This window comes from Phaethon lepturus, unplaced genomic scaffold (assembly GCF_000687285.1).
Source record: "Phaethon lepturus isolate BGI_N335 unplaced genomic scaffold, ASM68728v1 scaffold4781, whole genome shotgun sequence".
NCBI lineage: Eukaryota > Metazoa > Chordata > Aves > Phaethontiformes > Phaethontidae > Phaethon > Phaethon lepturus.
Genome location: NW_010516817.1, coordinates 5,023 through 32,732, shown reverse-complemented (window position 1 = coordinate 32,732; position 27,710 = coordinate 5,023). Strand labels below are relative to the sequence as shown.

General features: G+C 37.8%; 1 protein-coding gene across 1 annotated transcript in view; it reads left to right on the top strand.

Annotated features, from left to right (window-relative positions):
• WDR64 (WD repeat domain 64) overlaps positions 1-27,508 on the top strand; it is a gene marked incomplete at its 3' end in the record, with an annotated part of 78,526 nt that extends 51,018 nt beyond the window's left edge. Inside the window, exons 11-26 of the mRNA XM_010296174.1 lie at positions 2,333-2,459; positions 4,312-4,460; positions 6,409-6,532; positions 7,785-7,954; positions 10,219-10,395; positions 11,313-11,443; positions 12,749-12,841; positions 14,536-14,629; positions 16,015-16,054; positions 17,344-17,477; positions 18,558-18,663; positions 20,364-20,425; positions 20,828-20,937; positions 21,746-21,934; positions 24,173-24,272; positions 27,428-27,508. Coding sequence (XP_010294476.1) covers positions 2,333-2,459; positions 4,312-4,460; positions 6,409-6,532; positions 7,785-7,954; positions 10,219-10,395; positions 11,313-11,443; positions 12,749-12,841; positions 14,536-14,629; positions 16,015-16,054; positions 17,344-17,477; positions 18,558-18,663; positions 20,364-20,425; positions 20,828-20,937; positions 21,746-21,934; positions 24,173-24,272; positions 27,428-27,508 — 1,887 coding nt within the window. The remainder of the gene's footprint in view (positions 1-2,332; positions 2,460-4,311; positions 4,461-6,408; positions 6,533-7,784; positions 7,955-10,218; positions 10,396-11,312; positions 11,444-12,748; positions 12,842-14,535; positions 14,630-16,014; positions 16,055-17,343; positions 17,478-18,557; positions 18,664-20,363; positions 20,426-20,827; positions 20,938-21,745; positions 21,935-24,172; positions 24,273-27,427) is intronic.
• Positions 27,509-27,710: the final 202 nt, after the last annotated feature.

Sequence of the window (27,710 nt, the reverse complement as noted above, 5' to 3'; positions counted from 1 at the left end):
AGTGATACTCTGCAGATGTAAAATTCTCTAATCCTAAATTAGCAGAGAAAGTGCTTCTTGGGGCTGTTTTAGGTTTTCAAAGATCTTTATATTAAAAGGTGAGTAATGTTATGGAACTGAGTTTTCAGCAGTGAATGTGATTGTAGCTGTTTTCTTTATGAGGTTGACAGATTGTTCTTGTTTTTTCTTCAGAGTTCTTCCTGTCGGATTTCTAGCTTGGTGTTAGGCAAGATGAGCTAAAAACAATTACTTTGCAAACTGAATGTCTTTAATGATAATTTAATCCATCTTTCTGCTACCGGTCACTAGCATTTCAGGTCAACACCCTGACTGTGCTGAATTTGAGTTAAGCATCAGAATCGTTTCTAGTACTTCTGATATAAGACTGGCTCTAAATAATTTCCTGGGCATAACTTGTTAATGGCCTTACCAAGTAGCTTATGTCGTTAAAACTTTTATGAAATTATATGTATGAAAGTGATGAACAGAGCTTTACATTCTTCTGGTTAATCTCTTTTAAGTTTTTCTAAGGTGTCAGCCATGCTTCTATCTAATGTACCAGTCAGAAAGAAAAACCAGTAATTTCAAAATGAACTTGCAGTCTTGCTGTCCCAATTTCGCTTGCTTCTTTCTCTGTTACAATGCTCATCCGTTATGGAAAGATGCTCAGGCCTGTTTCAGGAGGCTTACTGGATGGTCTTTCCACAGTGGGCAAGTTAAGGTACCAACACAGCTGCTTTTACCTTTGGGTGAATTAAGTAGGTTTTCAGTAATATAATGCAAGAATCTGCACCTAAGCTGTCTGCTGCAGACATCTTTGGACTTGGACCTACCTTTATCATAATGTTTGTCTCTATACAGGAGATCCTGGGATGAATCAAAGAAACAGCAGTGGTTTTCCCTAGGATTTTTCCTAGGATTTTTTTTTTCTCTCATCAGATCTCTGAAAATTATTGCTCTTTTAGAGGAACAGCAGCCCAGCCCCAGTCAGGGCAGGCTGGTTGCTTCATGCTGCCTGGCCAGTACATGCTACCTGGCCAACACTATGAAGTTAGAATTTGACTAACTGCATCAAGATCATGTAAGAAAAGCCACTGACATCTCAACTGAGTGACAAAGTTAAGAATAAGGAACAGCTGAGAGAAGAAGACCTCCAGGGACTGTAGCTCAGGAAGCAGAATTATTCATGTGAAATTTCTGTCTGAGACACAGCTCAGTTACCAAATTGAGTTAAATATTTCATGGTTTTGTCCTGATGTGTTTTAAGAACTTACATTATATGGAGCATTTGATGCAAAGATTCAATGACTTTTGTCAATACCCACAGCATTCCCAGTATTGATGGGAGCATCACACCAACATGTGTCTTTGTGTTAAACTCCCAATTAAAAATGCAGCCCCACCTTTTACTAACACAATTGAATGAATACAAATCACTTGCACAAATGCCTATATAAAGCTCACCACAGTTTTGGCAGCTGAATAAGAATTGCAAACAGATTGATGACAGAATAACTTTTGAGAGCATAGTAAGATTATCTTGCAGGGAAATACACCACACTAAAAGCCATGGGATCTGAGAAAGTAAATCATGATTTCTTGCAGAGTGAAGAGCAGTTTGCATGGGATAGCAGTAAGTTCAATATAGCTTTGTTCAGGCAGGATGAATAAGTGCTGCTAACGTATAATTATTGATGAATAATTCTAGAGATCAAAGAAAGTGTTGTGTTTTTTGTTGAAACTGAAAGTGAGAACAAATATATCTAATATATTCAGTGCTCCTTGCAGGATAATACCCCAACTGTGATCGGTAGCATTTGCTTATGGAGAGCACAAGAACTATATATGCATAAAAATGATCGTTCTGCAGTGTGACCTGATCCTGATTTGTTCCAGCACCCGCTGTCAGTCAAAGATTTCAGGAATTCCTTTATCCAGAACCCTCTGAAATTTATCTTTTTACTGTTGCACACCATTTGATAGTCCCATTCAAATACAAGCTTTTAAACTATTGGCATTTATCTGTATGTGACTGAAAAACATGACACAGTGAAGTCATCTTGTCATTAAGGAGTAGAGCCAATTCTCAGGAGATATGATTCTGCTGTAAGTTTGTCAGCTCTAGATTACAAAACTCAGCCTTTCTGTGCCTTTTGTCCTTAGTAAAATGGGGATAAAGATACCTTTGATATTTATCTTTCTTATTTTGGGATGTACCATGCTTAACAATGTGATTTCCATTAGAGGCTATAATATTACCATCATAGAAACAAAAAGTCATTGAAAATCCAATCATGATACAGTAGATTTTCTTCCCTCTCTTTCCCTCTAGATTTTTAGAGTGTGGGATATACAGACCCTTTCACTGCTGCAGGTCTTCCATGATAATCAAGGGAGTCCTGGGGAGATGGAGACCTTTGCCATGGTATTTGACAATGATCGTGGCATGCTTATCACTGGTATGTTACCACAGTTGATGTCTGAGGGCATGCCCCTTTTCCTAGAATGCGATTTCCTTTATCATTACATACAACTGAAGTAGAGTCCAGGAATAAGGTAATAATAAGCCCCACAATCTGTGGTGTCAACAGACACAATGTCTAATTGATCAGGAATAAAATACTGTGGGAACTCATCCTGAGATTTCTGGGCTCTGTTTCCTGACTCTGTAGCAGGGAGCCTGGAACCTCTGCAGGAACCAGAGCTTCACAGGTATCACTAAGGTTATTAGCCTTCTGTACCTACTACACAGACTCTGGAAACCAGCAGGGTTTGTCTGCTCCAGAGACATAGTCACTGAAAAAAACCAGCTTTGAACCTGTTCTGGGACTATAGAGGCCTGAGAGATACCAGGCAAATAAGGTTATTGTCTTTGGAGACAGCTTTTTCTTTCCTTGGATTAGGAATAAGGCACAAAGCTTCCAAAGCTTGTCAAATCTGAGAAAATGAATGTGAAACATTTTGTTTTCAGGTTACCTGGTAGTTTCTGCTGAATCTTTGTGCCAATAAACTTGTTTTAGAAGCCTAAATATATTCATTGGACTAGAGTCCACAAATTGTTATATGTATTTGGACATTTGGCAAACACTGCAAAGGTTAAGAAACTTCAGCTTCTAGGTCTTATTTTTAAAATGCCCAGAATATTAATTTTTCCAGTTTTTAAAGATTTTTAATCACTAAAGGATGCAGCTATGACCTTCAGTTCAAATTTAAGTTAGTGAGATTTTCAAGCCTTAGTAATGTAGGGATTTTACACGGAGAAATCATTGACAAAATGAGGTAACTTTGCCCTTATAAACAATGATTGGAGCAGTGCCTAAATATCTGTAAAAATTTGGTTCTGGACTCTGTTAATGATTCCACTAAAAGGCTAAGTGAATGTCTCCTTGTCCCTGAAGAGGGTAAGAGACTGAGGCTATATGTGGGCGAACTAATTCTCATTGCTATGTACCTGGCTTTACAGAGGAGTTTTTCAGTTATGAGTTCACTAACATCCATAAATCACGGCTCACCTTCATGCTTCATTTGAATATTGCCATAGCTTTCCTTCTGTACCCTTTTCTAAGCTGCTGGCCTCTATGCCTGAACTTATGCCAATTATTAGGTAATTTCATCCTTTGCTGCATCCTCACTGCTGACAGCTGCTCCTCTACTGGTAGAGCCACAGTAATACTGGAACGGCAACAGGAGGCTGCACGTGTAGTCTGGCTTGTCACCCTCCGTTGTAAAAACCCTGTCCTTTCTTTTGTCTTGCCGTCCCCATCTGCCTCTCTGTCTTTACAACCCTTGTGATCCGAGAGCACTGGAAGGTGTCTGGAAAACACCGTTCAGACCTGCAGTGCTGTATAAAGGAAGGTACTGGAAAGACATCACCATTGCCTGCAGATAGAATTGCTTTATCTCTAAGAAAGTGGATACCAGTATTTATTTTAGTGATGTATCTGCCAATTAGACTTTTATTTATTTGGGTTCATTCCATTCCATACCAACCCACTCTGGGACTGGGGGATTTGTGGCTCCTAGTGATTTGGAGTCAGGATATCAATCCCATCAAAGGTGGGCAGGTGGTTGTTTAAGGCAGGTAAATACTTAGCCATTGTTTAACTGGTGCTTTGTGGGGAGCATGTGAGAATGTTTTCTGGTTTAGAGAACATGTATTTTCAAGAAACAGAACACATTCCTTATCCTCTTTATAAGAACTCATATGAACCCTCTGGTTTACATAAAACCTTTTTATATGCAGGGAAAGTAACTGGTATTATACACAAAACATATATATATATATATTCTCATTCCTCTCAACCTGTGCAGGTTCAGCTGTCATTGATATTTATCCCCTGACTCATATGATACAAGATACAAGACAGGTGCCACAGACACATGAGAAAAGCATCAATGTTCTGGTTTACAACAGGGCTTTTCACCAGATTCTCACTATCTGCTCTAAGTCAATACTGAAGGTAAGTGCAAGTTTTGTCACCATTTAAACTGGAAAAGTCTTAGGGTTTTTTATCACAAATAAGTTAGTGGGCAATTAGGTAAGTTGTTAGTGTTTATTGTTCAAAGTGTTGGTTTTGTGGCTATTTTTGTGCTCAAATTCTCCAGGGAAGTGGTAGCCATGATGAAAAAACTATTTGGGTTCAGCAGTATCACTTTCCTCAGATAACTACTTCCCTGACCTGCACTGACATAATTGCACTGCAGGCACCAGGCAGATTGAGCAAGGCTTCAGATATGCTGGATTTATTTGTAATTTTGTTTCCTTTGGCTGAACAGGTATACTTCACCTGTTCCTGCAATGGATTCTTGCACGTATAGCAATAGTAGTGAAGGTCCAATGGCTATTCAGTAGCTACAAAGGAAAATTTTAACTGCAACGATGTCAAACTGTGCATCCAATCAACAATTCATGCAAGCACAATTACATATTATTCTTCAATTCAGAGGGCATATCTGATAAGCTTCTCTTTAAAGTTTAGGAAGTGCTTGAGTCCCAGTCAGATTAGTAGAATATAAATGTGTATTTTAGACATCCTATGGATTGGTATAAAACATGAAAAAACTCACTTTGTAAAAACAGGACTGTGTAAAAGATGCTGCTCTCAGATAAAAAGATTCCTTCACTAAAACTGAAAAGTTTCATTGGCTCAAGAGAGTGTGCCCAAACTATAAAACCTAACTTTTTATTTTCCTATATTATTCTTATTCTTTTGTCTGATCTGCTTCTATTTGGCTAGCAGTTCTGGAGCCAATTTGCTGACCTTCTGTAGATCCTTTTCTCATTCAGATAATCTCCTAGAACATGTCGTTTTGAGCCTTAAGGATTTCAAGTCATACAGTAAGGGAGAAGTGTTGAATGTAATGGCCAGTTAACAAGAAAAATAAAGTGACGGAGATCACTTTTATCACAGCTCTGTTTGTGTTGAAACATTAATGAAAAGATTAAACTTGCCTATTTACCATTTGCATTTGAACTGCTAAAAAATAGTTGCCATGCAAGTATCAGAAAACCAACAGATGAATAAAATGAATCATTACTGGTGTAATTAACAGTGTGACAATGATCATCAGAGGTACTGAGGACCTGCAGTTTTCATCAGCTGTTGATGGGGCTTTGTAGGGAGAGGTAGCTTCTGTTGGGCCAGCTGGTGATGCATGTCATTCCTATGGAGAAGGGCTTGTTTGTCTGAAGGTTTGTTCATTTTATACACTCAGTAAAGTTGCTATTTCTCACTGTAAACCTTGCCTTCCTTAGACCACGATGGCTACAGCACCATTACAAAATAGTTCTGGGCACTTGGTGCTGCAGAAAATCAGATCCAGACAGTGCATATGACATGTTTACTTCATAAATACTCCATTACGTATATGACTGGCTACTTCATAAATCCAGTTGAATCTGAGCTATTGCACTATAGTGACTGAACTTCGTACTGGTACTTCATTATAAGGCATTGCTTAAATTCCCAAAAGGATTAGATAATGATCAGATATAGTTGTTCCTACACTTTTGGACTGAGTGTTTATGAAAATCCTAATTTTGATATTCAGCATAGAAATTATAGCTCAAAGCATTATTTCTAGTTAGATTTCTTTGCTTTTGCGCTGTAAAAACTCATTATATTTAACAAAAGTGTCTCAGACTTAACAAGGGTCTTTCTCATAGCACACTAAACAAAGCCTCCTCTTGCCAGAGTGGCTTCTCCGGGGAGAGGGATGTTTTCAGGGAAATTACAGTAGTATTTCAGTAAAAGAACATGGTAGTGTGGTATTGTAACAGAGAACCTATTTCAAAGGATGTGAAAGTTAGCCTTTGAAAGTAGTCATCTTTCTCCAATTAAACTAGAACACATTGTTTGATGAGTTTTAGAGTATGTAGTACAAATAATTACCATCTTATTTTTTCAGGTCTGGGACCTAGAAACAGGATATCAAATATATCAGATTGAAGATGCGCACGGTCTGAATACTGAAGTGACCTGTGCAGCCATTGAAATAAAGGGTTTCTATCTTGCCACTGGGGCATGTGATGGTAAAGCAATTAAATAATTACCACATTTTTATTACATTTATTTAAAATTACATACTACATGACCAGACAGAACTCTGCCTTGACTGTCTCAGTGACAGAAGAATGAATTTTGTCTTCCTTCCAAGGTGGGAGGAAATATGCACAGAAAGGAATGCACAGCTGTCCGTTGTGGGAAAAGAACGGGTCAGGGGGGTGTCTTGGTTTGGTCTATTGCTCTCTGGAATAGAGACCCTATTGCTCCCTTGAGGACTACCTTCAAAGGTCTTGGTCTGAAAAAATGTTTCCTCATAGGACTTAGGACCTAGATCTGTAGCTAAATGGCTGCAGACGGTAAGCAGTAATTTTTCAATTTTATAGTATCTAAGCTCAATTTTATAGTATCTGCAGGCACTGAACACTAGAATATATATATCTACGTGCTTCTTGAGTTTTTCACATGTATTATTTAAGGTGTATCAGTTTTAGGTAATGTGACAAGACCTCTCCAATACACAAGTGCTACACTGACTTCTGAAGGAAACTTTAATAATTTTGTAATCTGTTAACATCACTGAGTAATTCTTCTCACATTCAAATGTTGAAGAGTACACACCTGAAGCATTTAAATATATGCAATATGTGAAAGCCGCCTCGCATAAAGAGGAGGTGGCCTTTTCCACACGGCATACTGGCAAAAGTTTCTTGTTTATACTTGGGAGCAGAAACTGCACCCTTTAAGGATCTTAAGAGCACGACAGAAGGTGAATGCTATCAAGTCTCACAAAAGAGAATTCATATGTAATACCTGTTTCACTTAAGATAATATCTGTAGCTCCGTCTCCCCACTAGTTCTGTGGTACAAGTCCAGCAACCACATCCCTCTGCTCCTTGCTGTAGCTCAGAACCTGAAGTCTTCTGCCTGACAGCTCACACCCTGCTTGCTTTCTGATGATGTTAGTCCAGAAACATAAGTAAGATAGGCAGTGGTCTTTTATGCGGGGCTGCAGCATAAAACAGACATGGAAAAAAGACAGAAAAATGGCGGGGCTAGTGGTGAGATGTTTTCTGGTAAGTTTTGTCCCTAAGGGTGCTTTCCTAAGAAACGCACACTGTTACAGCTTTTGAAAGACAGTGATCTAGCTCTGAACCTTCAATTGGATTTTCTTTTTTCTTCTCCTTTCCGTGTTTGATCCAGTTCAAGTTTATGACTTTGAAGCACAGATTATTGCTGAAAGTTCATTCCCTTTTGTATACCTTTTTCATCCATGTGTAGGAACAGTGAAAATTTGGGAGTTTGAAAGCGGGCAGGAAGTTAAAGCCTTGCCTTTGGGCCAGCACAGCAAAGATAAGTGTCGTCTGCTGAAGATAGTTTATCTGAAGGCTAATGAGAGCCAACATGCACTTCTTGTTTTGGAGCAGAGTGGGAAGATGAAACTAATTCAGGTTTTTCGAATATACTTTTTCTAATTTCATATGGTAGCTCCTGATTTTCGAGATAAAATAGGACTTTTTCATTAACTAGTAGATAAACTTTTAGAAACTGTCAAGGAACAACCCTCTTTGTGCATGTGATCAAATTCGCTTTCTGCCTTTCTAAGTATTAATATGTTTGTTAGTCCATTGCTGGTTTTCAGCATTCTGATCATTTCTTTCCTTGCATTTGCTTTTCTGTTTGTGATTGAGGTTCAGTAGTTATAGATCCTTTAATGTAAAAGCTTTAAAATATTGCTGTTGTTATTATAGACGGTGTTTACGCTGCTTAAACAGTTTCTACTTCACCAGCAGCTGAGACTGGTTAGAACTGTTGCTGCCATTAATTTCATTAATTTAATTGCATTAATTTAGCCTCACTGCACTGGTCAGAGCCCTGCTTTTTAATGCACCTCAGGCCTAGGGCCATGTTCTCGTGAGGCAGCCATACTTTTCTGCCTTCACCGCTGCCTTTCAGCCTTAGTGTGCTCCTCAGCCAGCGGAAGACACAGCATCACCTTTCTGGGTTCTGGATACCTGTCCTTTGTAGAGATCACTGTCCCAGTTCAGCAGCTGAGCCCTCAGACTCAGATATTGCTGGCCCATGACAGTCATTTTTATGCCATAGAGGGTCCATTTAATATTTGCTAATAGGAAGCTCCCATGACTCAGGATTCAGTTTCACAAACCTCAGAGGCCTCAGGCCTATTCAACTGGAGCCTAATATCCCTTTTTTCCTTCTATGGAGACTAAGTGACCATGCAATACTGGAGAAGATTTTGGCTTAAAGGTTTTTTTTTTGGTCTAAAATTACCAGACAGTGGCTGCTTAAGAACTGATAAAAAGAAACAAGACAGTAATAAATCAGATTGACTTGCTTGGTTTGATTTTGAGAGTGTCCTCTGTGTTTCCTTCAGCTAAAATTAACAGGATGCATTTGGAGCTCACAATAATTGTGGTTTCATTTCTCAGACAAACCAGTTTCTGTAGAATTTTTTCCTCAAATTGGAATGTTTTACTTGGGACAAAATTCTCTTTCTGAAACTTTAAATCCACTATGTGCAAGGGAGCAAAGGTTGTGGAGAGAAGTAGTAAGTTTTACTAGACAGATGGTACATTTAGGGGAAAAATATGTATAAGCTCTCATCTTGGTAAATAATTTATTACTTTTCAGCCTCCAGCTAATAAAAAGCTGTTTTATACAGGGTTTTCTTTTGATATTCAAATTTTTCTGAAATACTACATCACATCAATTGCCTCACAGTGTTATTACTGAAAGTGTTAAATCATTCATGCAATGTAAATATATACCTTGACAAACAGATTGTTGAGGAGTTGAATCTCCTCCAAGTCTTTATGAATCTAAATACATTAATACTGTTTCACATAATTGCAGAACTTTTTTATACAAATGTTTCAGTGATAATGAGAAATACAGGTTGTTGTTATTATTATTAGCTTTTTAAGAGGCTCTGAATATAGAAGTTATCAAGGTAAACTTGAGTAGCACCCAAAAACCAGTTCATCCTTTGCAGGAATCTACTATAGATATCTCAATTTTCAGTCCTTCCCCCAATGTATTTCTTGTTTGATACACTTAATACCATAAGATTTACTAAAATCTTAATCATTGCTTCATTCTGGAGTTCAAGACATCTGTGAAAACAGCAGAAAACCTAAGGAGCTGATTTCAGTAACACTTCCCAAAATAGACAGAAATACCAAAATTAAAGCAGAAACTAGATACTGAAGAGAATTTGTTATAGTTGGAAGAACTATCAAGGTAACTCCCAGTAGCCTCTAGGCACAGTGGGGAGGAATCAATGACTTGGGGCCATGGCTGAACTGTGGCAGCTTCTTCTCACACAACTGGAACAACCTCCAGTTTTGCTGGTGTGGTAAATATGTACTGGAGACTAGAGATGTTAATAAAATAAGCAGCTAGCTATAACTGAAGAGGCAACTTACTGTAAGGGGGTAGTTAAACTGAATAAAATCAAAAGCTCTGAGCTCCACAGCTGGACAGCTTCTAATGTAACAGCAGGTAATTTAAAGTGAGCTGGAATATCTCTGTCTAGCACTTCAGTTTGCAGTGCAAGCATATGCTAGGTGATACCTGTAATCGTTTTGTACAGTCTGGCACAGAAAACAAGCTTTTGACACACACGTGCTGATAATCTTCTTCTGAATAGAGAAACCCTTTTCTTCCTTTTTCATTAAGTCAGTTATTTTAATAGGGTAACTCAGTTGAAATGCATCTATATGTCACATGGGTGCTTCCGGAGGCCGTGTCATTTCCACCAGGGAATCCAGTTGTGTCTCTGTCACTCAAGCCTGACACCTTACAAACACGTGACTTTTTTCCGGATATTCAGCTGCTGTCTGACACCAGTTTTCTGAGGAACGATACAGAGGTGAGAAACATTTCAGAGTTCCACATCGTTTACAGAAGTCTAGAAAGTAAAATGATATCTGTGCCCTCAAGGATTTCATGTTTCAGCAACAGGATGAGAACCAGATAAGTATTTCAAACTTTTCAATACACTGAAGGTCTAAAATAAATCATTTAAGAAAATTACTGTTTCTAAGGGCTTTATCTGCCTAATAATCCATTGCACGTTTGTTGCCATGATTAAGCAGCTGCTCTGAACATACACGTCATATTCCTGTACAAAATAGTAAATTGAGGTTCTTGTATGAAGCCTTCTGGAAATGAAATGCCCTTCATTACTATAGCTAGACTGACCTTCAGTAAAAGCAGCACATGAAGATCAAGCTGGATGTTAAAGTGGTTTCATTTTCTCTTCTTATTGCTTTGGTAAAATAGTATGTCAAATTTATGTTTCAATTGTTGACAAATTTAATTTGAATACTCCACAAGACTTGAGTTTTGTTTTGTTTAATTTCACTGACTCTGTAGCAGATCTAAATGATGTTTATGGAAAGGTTGTTATATCTCTGTTCAGTGACTTATTCCTTTAACCTGATTAGAGTATCTCCATTATCTCCATAGATACCCACTTCTGATTAATCTTCAGTTCTTACAGCTGTTCTTAGATGCTGTAATTGCAACTGTGCCATAGTTAGCAGGTCAGGTTAGCAGATGGCAGCCCCTGTCCTCTGCAGCAGGAAGTCTCCAAGTACTATCACTGCCTGGTTCTCTCTGGTGCTTCTGTGTAGCTCAGATACAATAGTATTAGAACAGCATTCACTATGCAGTTGTTGTATTACACTCTCAATTTAGGCATCTTGTTAAATTAACAGTGAAAACATTTCACTCTCTAGTGTCCACATGGCTCCTACTCAATTTTTTTTTTAATGTTCTTTGTAGAATTTTGTACATTCTGTGGAAATGAAGTGTTTTGATGTTTTAAAAGTAGAAGGATGCAGTTTGATAGCTACAGGAAGTGCAAACGGTGCAATAATTCTGTGGGATTTTGAATCTGCCTCTGTGAGACGCCTGTAAGTATCGCTTTCATGGACTCATTTTGATCTGCAGTATTTCATACAAACTTTTCAAATGGCGTACAGGAAATTCTAAGATACCCAACTGTAAAGGGTGATGGACAAGCAGGAGTTAAAGTAGCATTTTATGCCCCCTCCCCGCTTCAAATTACTTTGCTAGCTAGTCCTGATATTGCAGGTGTGAGAAGTGATCAAGAGAGAGACTCATTTGGGGAAGGGATGATGTAATTAAGAACAGTGTTTTAACATAACTCAGCAGTGCCACTGAAGGAAACTCATTATGTAAGTCACTCTGTCATTGACTAGAAGCTGCTACTGAGCTGTAGAGACATCCTTTTTTTGGAAGTTTTGTGTTTGGGAGGACATCTGGGAATACTGCTACTTCAGATGATAATGGCAGATACTCTACATTATCAGTATCAGTATGATCGTCTATACCTAGAAGACTAGAAGTCACATTCAACAAGGAGAAATCTGAAGTGATTTTGGAGGTTTGGGAGTAAAAATTTTTCACAGAATGTGACAAAAAGTGAGCATAGGATGGTTCCAGATATTCTCATGCAGATTAAGCTGCTACATCAGGAAACTGAACAATGACAGTATGTCTGGTTAGATTGAGTGGAGCAGCATGGCAGTGTTTCTGTGTTGGTGATGGAATACATGCCTTTTAAGACCATACAAAGTCAATACTTAACTAGCCTACCCAATAGTTTCACAGCATCCTTCACGTGTAAAATTGGCATGTTTGTGAGAAAGTGAGCTGAGTTTCCCTGTACCACAGGAAATAATCAAAACTTAACTGCACTTCTGGCTCTGGCTCTTTCTTTGCTTTTGCCTCCCCATATATGAGGGAGCCAATTCATGTGGATGCATGGAAGACAGAAAAATCAATGCTTTGTAAGTAGAGTATTTTACCCGGGGTTCACATGTCTGATTTGAATGCCAGGAACAAGGTACTTTTCTAACATAAAATTAGCTACATAACTTCAACATAAGTTACTTCACTTTTCTCTTAAATACTAATTCTCAAGAAAATACTTAGCTGAATGAATGTTCATCATTCCATCAGTTTCCTGTTTTTTTCCTGGCACAGGCACATTCTGTACTTACTCTTCACTAATGGACATTAATCCATTATAACTGATTAGCTGATTCTGAAAAACTGTGTCTGAAACATTTAGGTGACTTGCATTTTGGGAAATGAAATGTTTAATTTTTGTTATTACAAATAAGTCTGCAATTTTTCCTGGGAACAATGTGCAACCTATCTGACACAACCTGTACAAGCATCTTTATTTTCAGGTGTAAAATTAATGAAGACAACCAGGCTTCAGTTCTTCAAGCATCTGGGGTCAATGCCATGTTATTCCTTGTACATAGTGCTTTTTATGCCAGGTAACTGTGTGTATTTTATCTTCCCCCAGGACAAGTGTAGTCATTTGGAATTTTGTTGTAGTAAACTGATATAATGTTTGTCTAAGATAGCTGATTTAAATTGAGATTTTCTTTATGTGTAATCAATTCAAGTTCAAACAGTTAATTAACTTTCCCATCCTTAAACTTTTGTAATGCTTATCAGTCCATATTATATGTTCTGTTTTTACCACTCCACTAAGCTATCCTTTTATCCTCTAAATAATCTCATAGGTCTCAATTCTGTTGAAGAATTCAGCAGAGGTTAGCTTTTGTCAGGCATCAGTTTTCCTGTGTACTGTACCTTCTTTGATTTTTATCTCTGTGAGATAGCTCTGAGTGGCAGCAGGTTTTTGCTTTATTTTAAATCTGATACAATCCTCATGCTGTTAGATACTCTCAGCAAACAAGAAGAGAGAGGCAAGCTCATTGAAGTGTGCAGCCTCAAGTTTCATCTTAAAACAGACTAAAAGATGGCATAGGTTGGTAGTGTTGGATGGAGAACAGAATTTTACTGAATATGCTCATTTTGAGAGAAAGGCCTTGCACCTTGTACATCATTTCAGAAGTGCTTGTCTTCCAATGGATATGCAAAGGCAATGGTAGCCAAAAGGACTTGGTATGTTTTAAATACTTATGCAGCTGTAATGTATTAAGCAATTAGGCAGACTTTTTGCTCTCCTGAATCATAAGGATAGTTTACGGTCTTACGCTGCTTTAAAACCTTCAAGTAGCATATGCATTTACTACATCCCTAAATGTACCAGTGCAACATAATTGAACATAAATTTGCTTTTTGACATTATAGCTTAAGGATTAGTTTAAGAAATCCTAGCTAAATTAAAAATGTGGTGATTACAATTCACAAACAGGGTTTTTTATAAATCAAAAAAAGTTCTGATTATGCTTAGGCAAGAGGATCCTACAATGTCTTTGAACCATATAGGCTTAGAATGTTTTGTATGTACTGGGCAGGTAGCTGGATTAATTTGACTGTGGTCATATACATACACACAATGTTCAAGAATGCTAGCAACTTTGTAAATTCAAACACTGAAAAATTACAAAGTCATGCCCACCTGTCCAAATTTAAGTGGGCTACCCCAGCTGCATACTTTCTATGTGGGTTTTACATTATCCCAATTACTCAGACACTTGTCAAAAACAGAGCAGCTGTGACACCAATGTAAGTTACGTGGCAAGAACCTCTCATTAGCACAGTCAGAACTTTTCTTGACTCAGAATGACAAACATTGAAGACCATATACAAATTTTTTTCCTGAGTTTCTTCCATAGAATCCCATTTCTGAAGATTTTTTTTTCCAGATTGAAAGTAAGTTTCTATAATTGAAAACTATTTGCAGAGCAAAACGCTGTGTAAAATGGAAGGGAACAAACCATTGGCATGCACTGAATTTTCCCCCTTCACTTCCTGAGGATGAACACCAATGTTAATTTTACTATGGATTTAATTTGCTCGAAACTCCTGACAGGAGAGGTTGGCCGTGCAATATTGCCTAGTTAGTAGGATAAATTTCTAAAACACCAACAACCCTTAGTCCAGTCAATTCAGGCATTATTTTATTATGCTTTATTTCACTGGATGATGTTGATTTCCAGATAGCAAACAGGATCTTCAAGAATGTCAGTGATCTCCAATAATTTCTTTAACACAGGAAAATTAGTTCCCTGCCCTCTACTACTGCTACTGTGAGGGGTGATATCAGCACCATTCTAGAGAACAAGAGAAGTTCTTTGAACCTACATAAGGTAGGTATAGTGGCTTCATGGATTTCGTAGCATTCAAAACAAATTTCTGTTTTCATTTTGGTTTTGGTTTTAAAATTCTGTAGCTTACTAAAATCCCTCCATAAAGCCATGCACAAAACTAAATATCAAGAATTACAGAGAAATTAACTTTGTTCACCTAAGATGAATGAGGTGGGAAATTAAGAATACATTCTGTCAGGCAGCTGGCTCTGTGATACATGGAATAGCTGACTATCAGAGTGTTCGTCAGATGCTTATCACTAGCAATTCAGACTTTCAAATGGGCATACAGAAGAACTCAAAGGGGAAGGTAAAATAGACAAATCATGAAGTACTCGAATAGAAGTGGAACCACATCTACATTGCAGCCACACTTGCTTGGATACATTCTTTCAAATGACAATATGATTTATTTATTTTTTTAATTTACCATGAAGATGCCAGTGTCTCAACTAGTGTATTTTTGCTAAGTATAGTACTATGATTTTTGTGACACTTTTTGTTCTTTTATGCCAGAAGAACATGCCACATCAGCATAGCAACAAATAGCAAGCAGGCAAAATGAGGAAAATCCTGCTACCTCTCAGATTCTTTCCAGCATGTTGTTTCAGCAGAGCATGGCACTTCCATAGACTCCCAAGTAGACACAGGCCTAACTGTTACCTGCAAACTAAAGTATACAATATCTTGTGCTGTGTAATCATTAGAATAAGAAAATGGATGGTCATTTGCAGCTCTTAAAAAGACCCCGAAAAGCCCAACACATCAAGCCTTACAGGTCAATAGGTAGGATGAGATTGACGTGGCTTGTCCTCTTCTAAGATACCTCAAATACTCATGGCTGCATAGTTTTTCCTGCCTTATTTGACTTGGCAATTTCTGAGGCCAGTATACTGATTACTGTCAGCCCTGGGGATTCTCAGAAGCCTATATAGTAAGGCACAAATGAAGGACTGTGGCAATTCTCATACTAAAGATGCAAATGTTATTGCTATTTATGCTTTGTTCATGTTTACTCAAGGCAATAACAAGACTATATGCATGTTCTGAATTAAACTGTCTAAGAGACTAGGTTACACTCACATGACTGGTAAGTGATCAACTTTGCTTGTCCCAAGAAATTAATGCCATTCAGCCAGATTTACCTTTAGCATGCTCCTAAATTCCAATTAATTTCATTTGTTCATCTGTGATTTTACTTCTGTTCAGATGGAATGTTTCTTGTTTTCACTCAGTGCTTTCCCAGACTGAATGGAAATTGGTGGAATATTTAAATCCTTCGATAAAAAAAAAAGTCCTTAAAATAATTTCAAATAGAGAACTGTTCTGTAGTTACACCCAAGTTCCATTTTCTAATTCTGCTACATTTTATTCCTTGCTTTTAGGAAAATGTAAAAAGTGATGAAATTAATACTCAGATAACAGGTATGGAAAGATGTTTTTCATTCTCTATGTTGTTGATCCATGACTACTGCCCAGATGATTACCACAGAAACTGACTTTGTCAGTTTGTCTGACAAACTGTGTTTAGAATAATTTGGATACTATTGGTATGTGGATGACACACCTCAACATCTTCTGCTTCCTCCTGATTTGCAGCTATTTCCCAAAAGCCAGGCCAGGATGCCGGACATGTAAGGGCTTAATTGCTGGGGTTTTTTCTAAATAGACATGTTGCTGAAAAACTTGCAGAATTTGGGAATGTCAACTGTACACACTTCTTTTCCACATAAATATTTGAGGAATTAATTATTGAAATGGTATAGCAAGAGCCAACTTGAGTGAAGTATGAGTGAATGGCTTCAGAGACAAGATCTTCAAAAGCAGATTAAATTTTAGAAGGAAAAATCTTCCCTATCGTATATATCCTTAAAATGACAGAAACAAAAGTGAGCCAAGTGCTTAAGAGTTAAAACTGTGCAAATGGAATCAATGAATTTGCAAGAAGCAAATCCTCTAGATTCTTCTGAATCCTTTAGACATCCTCTGCTGGAAAGCAGACTTTCCCAGTAACAAGAAATTTGGTCAGCTGAAATGTGGATTTAATCTGAATTTATTTTGCAAAGAAAACATGTCCTGAAACCAGAACATCCCTAAGCCTTGTAGCTGCTCAATGAAATAGGCATTCGTGTTAGGTCCTGCATCCACTGAATGTCCATTTCACTGAGGACCCTCATGGGACCCCCCAGCATCTCCAGCTCTGGGGAAGTCACAGCAGGAACTTAAAAAAGGTTCTTTGTGACCACCACCTTGCATTTAGCAAAAGTTTTGAACTGCAGAAGTAAGTATAGAAATTTATGATTCCAGAATTGTTGTGTCATTTAGTTATTAAGCTTCACTTCATTGCTGAATTTATAATAATCTCTAGAAGCCTCATGTAGAGGCTGCAGAACTGCCTCTCAGCTGTCCTGATGACCACTGTCTTGCAGTCCTCCTCCACTCTCACTGGTGCTTGCAGTTTCTGTAAAATCTGTTGCTGTACTCTAATGTTCCCTTGCATCATAGAGCAATAGTTTTTGCTGGTTTAGATAAGCATGAAGATTGTTCTAATTTCTTTTCGGTTTAATTTTACCCATATCTGTAATGTTCTTGATCATCTTGATGATGGAGTTTATTTTCAAATTTACTTTTTTCCTGGTGTTGTGTAATTTCTGTGCATTCAAAAGCAGTACTAAAAATTGTTGAGAAAATGTATAATTATTTGTGTTCCAAAGCAGAAGGCACAACTCGGTATAAGAATATCCAGCACTTGAAGATGAATGTACAGTTATCCAAAACTGTAGCAGGACACTCACCAATACTGGCTTCTGCTCATGAAAATGGCTGTATCTGCCTATGGAGTATTCAGGTAAGCTATCTGAATGTCTTTGGGATGGGACTGGACCATTGAGAAGACAATTTTACTAATCTTTGGAAACATGCTTTTTAACTAGCAATTGCAGCAGTAGATATTTTATTGCATTTTTTGGTTAATAGTTTCTTCCACAGACACAAATTTGTTCTGCTTTAATAACTGTAGCAGGGAGTAATGGCAAGTGGAAAATGAAGAAACATGATTTGAAATAATTATAAAAAACCTGAATGTAAAGTTATGTGAAAGTCTAGAAGTTGATATTTCACCCACATTTGCCTTCTAAGAAAGGATGATAGACAAGGCAGAGTGTCCTGCTCTCAGAAGAGGAGAAATACGTCCGGAACATTGCACAAGCCAGCTAGCACTAGTAGGGTTACAAATCAGGAGAGAATAGAATCCTAACACAGAGTGGCTACAGCTATACTCAGCTTGTAAAGCCAGTCATGCAACAGAGTGCCAATGGCTTAGTTGTCATATCACCTCTGAACTATAAAACTATTCCAGAAAACATATTACTTTAACAAAGAGATACAAAGTAAATACAGCAAGAAGGGGGAGTACCATTGTATGATACATGAATGAGAGAGTCAAGAATCTCTTTATCAGCAAGGCATTCCCCCTCACTTCCTCCCAAACCTGAAGAGGCAGTAAGGGAGAAAGTCTGCTGGTGCTTACTTGAAAAATATAACAAGTTGGTGACAGAGACATCATGGGCCCATTTGCAGCAAGAAACAACATTTCAGTAGCAAATGAGATGCATACTGATGATATTGCACAGAAAATGAGAGGTAAGTGGTGAAGTAGAGGCAGGTACAACTAGACTGAATTGCCTGAAGCGTGGAATAACTTGTTCTTTTGATGTAGAAGAGAGAGCAATCCAGAAGAATATACCCCAGCTATCTGGGTCATTCAGTAGATTAGGAAACTGCCTTTTTAGCAGCTTTCTGAACAGATATGAGCTGAGTAATGCTGAATAGATCAAATCAATGGCACTCAACTTCTGATGCATTGATTGTTATTTTTTTTTCATGCAGATATTATAAAGACAAATATGTGTGTGTTTGTTTATTTTAGGGAAATTTAGTGAAAGAACTTTTGCCATTTTCAAAATATTCTTCAGTTCCTCTGACAACACTGTGTACAGACATCTCCACTAAAATGCTTTTGGCAGGCAGTAAGGGTGAGTAAACATGTTAGTCATTCAGTTCAGGGCAGTCTGTAGGACCACAAAATATCATTCTGTAAATGTGCCAGAAATGTGGAAATGAAGGTCAAAATGCTGCCAGACTTTCTCCATCAAAGCTATAATTAAATAATTTAAAAAGGTATTTTCTAGTATGAAAGGATGGTAGATGAAAACTTAGTGTTAATAGCATTTTCAGTAGAATTGATACCATAAAAGATTTTACAATTTTCTTCATTCACAAGCCCTGCATATACTTCCCATGTGAATTACTGTATTAACATCAATGGCAAAGATTACTGCTAAGAACAAGCAAAAAATTCACATCCATGGTAATAAAACTAAATAAAAAAACTGCAGCTGTGGCAGTACCAAGAGCCATGCTTCAGACACTGATATGGAGTGCACAGCAATGGCTTCAGCAGTACGCTGCTATACAATGAAAGAAAGCACTTGTGGTCTGTGCTAGGAGCTCATTGTTACATTTTTAATTTCACACCAAATCTGGCTTTCATTTAGCAGAAAGTCCAAGAGTTTGTCTGCTGTCTGATTCTCCTCCAAAGCTTTAGAATCACCCTAGCAATTTTCCTCTTCTGCATCTGTCATATGAGATTTTTGTCCTTTAATGTGTCACTTTTCTTCTAAAATGTCTATTAGAACTGTTTCCTGCCAGCTTCCTGCTCTTATGCTGTCAGAAGTTCGATGGAGAAAGGTTTTTTTTTTTCCCCATTTGTTTCAAAACTGAGCAGTAGCTTGACGTTGATGCTGAAAATGAAGCGGAGATTCCACTCCCCATTGATTTAAGTCAGTAAATGAGTTCAGGAAGGCAACATGCACTGAACAGGTTTTTAATTAGTTGTGGGAAAGTATTCACCCTATTACCTATTCATCTGATACTCTCCCTTTGTCCTTTTGTGTTTATGCCACCATGTATTTGCTTTTCATGCTTTCCGCACCCTTCTCTTTTATCTGCAGTGCTACTACCAATGTCTTGTTCCCCTTACAGATTTTTCCCTGTTAGAAAAAGGTTAACTTCTCTGCCAGCCTCCTTGCTTGCTTGGAAATGTACCATCCTAGAAACTAAATGTGACCAGTATGAAAGTTGGAATTACACAAAAGATTCCTCTATTTCATAGTAGAAACAAGAGATAACAGGCAACTTCATCAGGAAAGAGGGACCCTAGGCAGGAAACTGAGCAGTTGTGGGTAATAAGGAAAATGGTTCTTTGATTCTAGCTTCACATGAGTGCACTAAAAGGTTGTAAAACATTAAGCTTTCATTATGTATGCAATTAATCAAACTTTGTCCATTTTACCAGGATTTACAAACAGTTTAATCCCCAGGAAGCTCTCATACCTATTTTGTGCAATAGATAACTGTCTTGATAAGATGACTTTTACTTTCCTCATGTCATTTAAAGAAAAAACTTTACGTTCTTTCCATTTCAAACCTATCCAGTTAATAACACATTGCTCACAAAGAGTATATATATTTCTTTGCATATTAATGAATAGTCCATTTTTTTCTACTCTGTGCTTGACAATGAGATTGTGACAATCATCTTAAAATAACTTTCACTGGCTGGTAATCTCTGTTTCATTCTGGCCAGTGTTTACCAAGGGCATATGGCAGCAACCAGTGAATGTGTAGAACTAATGAAATTTATTGATGTTTTGTTTTCCCCTTTCATAAACAGAGGGACATATTATGCGCTGGAGCATTGCTTCATTCTTAGAAGATCCACAAAATAGTAAAAATGTAAGGAAAAATCTGCCAGATATTCTTAACTTGAACAGTATACCAAGAGAAGTCAGAGAAAAATGGATTCAGAGCTCTACAGGGACTAAAAATGTTTCCTGCACATAAAGGTCATGTCTTTGCTTAAAATAATAACTTGATGTTATGAAAAACAAGGAAAACAGAAGTAAAATGCTGTTAGCATTATTCCATTGTGTTCAAAGAGGTTACGTTAAGAATGAATTTTTCCATGTCCCCTGAGAGGCATTTCTACCATATGCCATTTGCAGGCTACTTCATGGAGGGATTACTTTTTCACCTCTCTTAATTTTCAGAAAGCCATGCTGATAAATCCACTAAGCTATCAAGCATGGTGGCATACAGAACTGCCTGAAATGTGGTTATGTTGCTTTTTTCCCTCAGCAAATAAAGGAGGAGCTCTGCTGGAAGGCACACTCTACTGAAGTAGTTGACTTATTTCATGAAGAGGAGAAAAATGTGGTAGTGACAGCATCTATCGATGGTTCAGTCAGGTACAAAAATGACTAATATTTCTTACTGCTATGGCCAATCAATTGAACTGTCTCCAAAGTTCCTCTTCCTGCTGGACTTGTATATAGGCTAGAACTTAAATAAAATATAACATTGGGTACATTTTCTGTTCTGCACCTGAAAGAAACTAATTTTTTGATGTAACACTTCCAGTTTTCTCAGGAAGTCAGACCTCTTGCAGACTGTCATTTTCTTTCAGCAAGGTGACCTTGAATGCATAGGTAATAGTCCCATCATTTTTTAAATGACCTCCTGGTCTAATCCTATTTTAGCTTTCAATACTTGTTAAATTGACATGGGTCCTAAGCATTGCATCTAACAAATGCTTATGGAATTAAACCATCGCAGTCTGAAGATGCTTTATAGACAACTAATTCCTTCTTGACTAACAAGTATATTTGAAGGGCATTCTTTGAGTTTTTTGGGGAGAATCAGTGAGGAAATTTTGTGTGGATCGTGCTCTCGTGGCAGCACCTTACTCTAGGACCAGTTCAGAATATTGGTGCCTTTAGTCTTCAGTTTTGTAATTATAAAGGTGAACTGTTTGTTTGTTTTCTGATTTTTTTACATGTTTCTGAGATTTTTTTACTCTCAAGTTACTTACATTATGAACAGTGAACTTCAATCTCATTGATTTTTTTTTTTTTTTTTTTTTTATGACTAGCTACTGAACTCTAGAACAGTGCTGCAGAACTTGATAGTGTAGACAGATATTTTCTCATTTTTGTTCCACTTCTAAAAGTATCCATTTTTCCTTTCTCTCCTTTGGCACTGCTTCTATGTTTGTAGGCTCTGGCATGCCATGAACGGATACTATCTTGGTTACTTCGGACAACCCAGGAAGTTTGAATTATCAGATATCAGTCGGATGATTTTGCCTTGTGATGTTAATAACCTTCCTACTATAATTAAAGAGGAAAGCAAGCACATGGAAAAGAAGAAGAAGTTTGAATATCCTCTCATGCTGGACAGGGACAAGTAAGATCTCATACATTTATATACATGTATGATTGGAGGAACAGTTCTGAAAATATACTTAAAAAGCACCTTTCACCTGAAGGTCAGAAAAAATACTAGTATTTCCTATTAGTTATTTAGAAAAATCCTTTTAAAAAACATTTTTACACAGCACGGAAAAAACTCTTAATTGTTATGACTAGGTGACAGTCAGGATTAGGTGATATTCAGGATTTGAATTCAGTAATAGTGATGACTAGATAATCGTCTCAGATTTTAGCACAATTAGAGTCTGTATCTTATGTACACTGTTCAGGTTAGCAGCCTGTTTCCTTTCCAGTTCCACAAGCTGATATACTTGTGGGTTCAAAAAAAATTTATTGAAAAGCTTAACTGGAAGAGTTACAAAATCCTTCTGTAAGAATAAGCCAAATTTAATCTTTCAGTTTAAAAAATGGTCGTCTTAAATTTGCTGGGACGTTATAGGTACATAACACATATGGATACATTCACATACCTCTGATCATGACGTTCTGATACTGGCATAAATGTTGTGTGTTCAACAGCAGTGTTGGACCTCTCTCCTTCTAGGTAGAGTTCTCAAGGGATGTGGGTTAGTTACAAGTCAAGCCAGACAGCCTTGACCCTCTATCTTAAGTCGTATTTCTAATCCTGGAGCTCCCTGGTTCATTAATTAGTGAGTTGACCAAATGGATATGAAAAACTGAAGCAGGAATCTTCAGAGGCAACATGCACGGTGCCTTTAGTAACAAAGCAGTCCAAATGGGAGAAATTACTTCAGGGCTTAAAAAGTTATGCATGCTTTAGTGGCAAAGTTTCATATACCATGAGCATTCTTAGGCTGCCTTTTAACCAAAGCACTTTGGGACAATGGGAAATCTCTAAGGTGTGTTACTCTTACCCTATTTAGGTCAGTATCCTGCTAACAGTTATTATTCCATAGAGTTCTTACTGATGTGAGTAGCCCCACTGAAGTCAGAACAGTAAATCATCAATATAGAGAAGCGCTTGGCTGTGTTCGAAGGACTAACCCCTGTAGTCCTTTTAAATAGTTAGCAGCTAGTTTGAAACCTCTGGAATCAAAGATACTATAATTAAGCCAGCTAACCTTAAAGAAACTTTCCGTAAATGACATGCTTGTGTCAAACTGTGACTACTTTTGAGGACTCTTCAAATATTTCAGTAAAGGAGAATGGCTGTCATACATTTAAAACACATCAGTTAAACAGACTGCAAGCAATTGAGAAGCCTGCTTAACTGTGCAGAGAACTAAAAAGAAAAAAAGGTGGCCACACGCTGCGCACTAGAAAGTTTCAGCCTTATTATTCTATACATTCTGTGTGCTGTCACCTCAAGAATAACTCGATTATTCCGGATTAATTGTACCGAATGGTGTAATGGATAGCTAGCCAACTGTCCTCCAAAAGGCTGTGTTACTTATGGATGCTAGGCTTTGTTCTTTTTACAGGATACAGAAGCTCCTCTTGGGTCAAGTCAGTTATCTTCAAAATGCTGCTACCATTTGCTTAATGGATAGCTGTCACATAAGTCACTAAAATAAGTTTTAGAATTCAATTAACAAATCAAGTTATAAATGCTACTAACAGATATTCCCTGAATGTACATACACTGAAAATGTACAAACCCAGCTGAATAGCATAGGTGCTTACAGTTTAAACAAGCACTTCAGGTGATCTATTGAAAAATGTCAGCAGGTAGAGAAACTCATTTAGAAGAATAGTCTCTGTTTCTCTCTGTAGTTTATAATTCCTTAGCTTATGTGATCTGACTTTATTTTTCTGGTTATAAATGAAACTGTTAACCTACACTAACAGACACTGTAGATCATTTCTTCTTGTGATTAACTTTAGAAACCAGATATATGAGCAGAGGAAACTTTCTTTGTTATGAAAATGGCATACAGGAATTGTAGTCAGAACTAACAGAAATTATGAAAAGCCATTATCAGACAGTGAGTTAGCACCCAGATGTGGTAACTAGTGTCTCTTACATCAACATTTCCAGCCTTCTAAAGATGACAAGCCAGTATCTGGATTTACAAAGTGTTAGTGAAGCACTTCATGACACATATGAATGTCCTAATATAAATTATATTTTGAAGATATAAGGAATAACTTGTACTTCAAAATCATTTTATTTTGGAGCCAGCTAAGAATGTTGGACTCAAAATTGCCATTTTGATAGGAGCATCAGATTTTTTCTGTCTTGTGTGTACAGGTGGAAGGCGCTGACCAGATCACCTTCAGTTTTAAAAAAGACTAAACATGTGGACATAATTCAGGACTTGAAGTTTTTCAAAGCTCTGGCTTCTCCAAAGGTAGCTAATGTATATGACAAATTTGTTTCTCTTCTTGCAGCATATTGGAAATGCAATTGGATTTCTCATTTAAAAATTAGCTATAAATAACCCTACATATACTTCTCATTCAATAGACAAGCTAGAACAAAAATGCATAAACAGAGGGATTGAAGAAACCTCTCTAGTTTTCATTCTCATTGTTTCACACTTCCAAATTCCAGCTTCATAGAATCATAGAATAGTTTGGGTTGGAAGGAACCTTTAAAGGTTATCTAGTCCAACCCTCCTGCAATGAACAGGGACATCTTCAACCAGATCATGTTGCTCAGAGTCCCATCCAACCTGTCCTTGAATGTTGCCAGGGATGGGGCATCTACCACGTCTCTGAGCAACATTGCCAGTGTTTCACCACCCTCATTGTGAAAAATTTATTCCTTATACCTAGTCTAAACCTGTCCTCTTTTAGTTTAAAACCATTACCCCTTGTCCTGTTGCCACAGGCCCTGCTAAAAACTCTGTCCCCACCTTTCTTATAAGCCCCCTTTAAATACTAGAAGGCTGCAGTAAGGTCTCCCCAGAGCCTTCTCTTCTCCAGGCTGAACAACCCCAACTCCCTCAGCCTTTCTCCACAGGAGAGGTGTTCCAACACTCTGATCATTTTTGTGGCCCTCCTCTGGTCCCACTTCAACAGGTCCATGTCTTTCCTGTGCTGAGGGCTCCAAAGCTGGACGCAGTATTCCAGGTGGGGGTCTCACCACAAAGGAGATAGCATACACTGATTCATTTATTTCATTTAACAGCATTAAAAAAACCCTAGAATTTTCACATGTTCCAATAGAAATCCTAAATATCTTAAGTTTACTTGGAAGAAGTGTAAAAATACTAGAACGCAGTGAATCCCTGGTTATACACTATAGTTCTTTCAGGGTTCACATGAAATCAGAAACCAGTAGAATTATGAGTTACTTTAGATATTGTTTTGAATACTTTCTGCAACCCTAATTGACTAATGGTGGAGCTTCTCCATCTCTACCCGACTTAGCCCTTAGAAGTCATCGGAACAGATGAAACTTCTCTTGCAGTTGTAGTAGAAAAGGAAAAACATACAAATCCTGTGGCCATTTGCCAAAAAAAGCTTCCATTAACACTTTTCTGACCATTCTGCCCCAAAGGTTAGTCGTCAACAGCTAGTGAGGGGTGTGAACTCTTAACATCCCCTTCTAAAATCTGTGGTACTGTGAGTCTTCTAAGTACCACAATCTGATATCCTAATGCAGCCAGCCTAACATCCAAACAGTAGTCAGTAAAAGACAACATTACTCCATGAGACCAGCTACTTTCCTCTGTGTACCTTGGGTGAAAGATGACAAGGTGAGTGGAACACACCTCCTCACTGCTTATTGCTCGGTCTTGCCAGCCAGTTCTTCCCTTCTCATTTGTGCTTGCTGACTGTGACACCAAGATACAAGATCAGCTCTCATCTCATCTGGGTGACTATTTGAAACTAGTAGATTACTTGCTGCTAAGCAAAGGCAGTCAAGCATGCATTTTTGAGGCATTCTGTCATTCCACCCCATGGCAGCAACAAGCTGATGAGCTCACTTAAGACACAGTTATACCAGTCATGGGTGCTGCACAGTCTCCAGAACAGCCTGTGTTTAAACCACAGGGAAACTGATGTAGCTGCTTTTGTGCCATAGAGGCATGCACTACAAAGTAATGGGAGTTGATCATTGGTCCCCTGCTGTTCAACAGCTGTAGATACAGCACTGTGTAATGAGAACAGTGTTAGTGGGAAAAATATGTTGATGCTGGGTATAAAATATGAAATTTACTGTAGCAAAGTCAGTGGTTGAATACATTGTGGGACAAGTCAGCAGAGGTGGGTTCTGCCTAGTTTTACCTAGTCATTTGAAAAGAGGACTCACTGAAGGTCTCATAGCAGAAGATACTTGATACACGTTAGCACTGGAGTCCCCTTCTGATAAGCTTTTGATGAGAACAAGGTTTGATTTCCTATCATTTGCCTTAGAGCAGAACAAACCAGTGGACTTCAGTTTGCACTTCAGACTAGAGATGTGCTATTCAATGGCTGTGCAAATACCTAGAGTATATGATTAGCTCACCATAATTAAGTTTTTCTGTCTTTCTGAAATGGGTAATGCCTAGTAATTAATGCACATGAGTAATGCTTAGAATTGGCAGACACTGGAATGTTTTACATTGTTGAAGATATGGTATTTCTTAAACTGTTACTACTGCAGCACACTCAGTAACATACTAGTAAGACCATGAAAAAATGTAAGTAGAAAATCTCTGTATAATGTACCATTTCAAATTAAACTCATGTTTTCAAATTTGATGGAAACAAGAGTTCTTTGCAGTATTTCAAGCTGTAGATGTGGGGGTTTTTTCCTTTTCGGAGGACCATAAATTGGCTTCCTAGGTTGAAATCACAGCTATATTATGTAAAGACAGTTTCACTTCCTGCCCTGTCCATAAGTGTAATACCTAGGTAAGTCTCAAGATTCATGTGAGTGTGGATGAACTGTCAAGGTACCTGAGGTATTAAAAAAAAAAAGCAACACTTTCAACAGTTAACAGCAGAAATGTCTTGTTCATCTGCATCTTTCCCAACTGGCTGCTAAAGTTTTTGTGATTTGCAAAACCCACAGAAGGATAGCTAGACTGAGAACCCTATGATGAAGCTATCATCTGGGAAGGAGTTCTTACTCCATTACCCCTTGGTTAGACTTCCACTATCCTCCGATAGCATGCATCCACCAAGCCTGACAAGTACACTTAAAATTATTCCTTTACTGCGCTTATCCAAGGTGTTAATAGGTGAGAGAACTAAGGGTTTAAAACTAGTTTTAACTTAGGTGATAAAAAGCATTTTGTTAACTGTCTTGATTTTGGGAAGCTGGAATTTTGCTGGTTATGCATTTTCTATAGCAGAAGAATGATCCCCTCCTAATTTAAAAAAAAATTCAAGACAGCCTTTACATGGTACAAAAAAAACCTGTGCATAAACCATAATCTCCCTACATAGTAATGATATACATTTCTTCAGATAACGTGAATATTACCATGCAATTCAATAACAGAAGTAATGTCTTCATTACCTTTTGTTTTCAGCTAGTAATGCACTGACTTTGTCTTCCCCTGGTCAGATCCACAGACAACCTTTGGAAAGTTTTGAGTCTGGAAACAGAGAGGCTGGTGCAGTGTTTGGGTCTCTTCCTATATATGAGGTAAGCACAAGTGTTTTCTACCTTTTGCGGTAGCATTCATACAGCAGAAGCCATTAGCACTGTAAATTATTAGAATCACATACTCTGACATTCTGCTGTTAACTGTCTGCTTCTCAATTTAATTTTCTAACATGGTCTGCATCACTACCTATCCAACTCCATTCTTCATTTGGCTGAAGCTTGGGAAGCCAGTTGAAGGGAG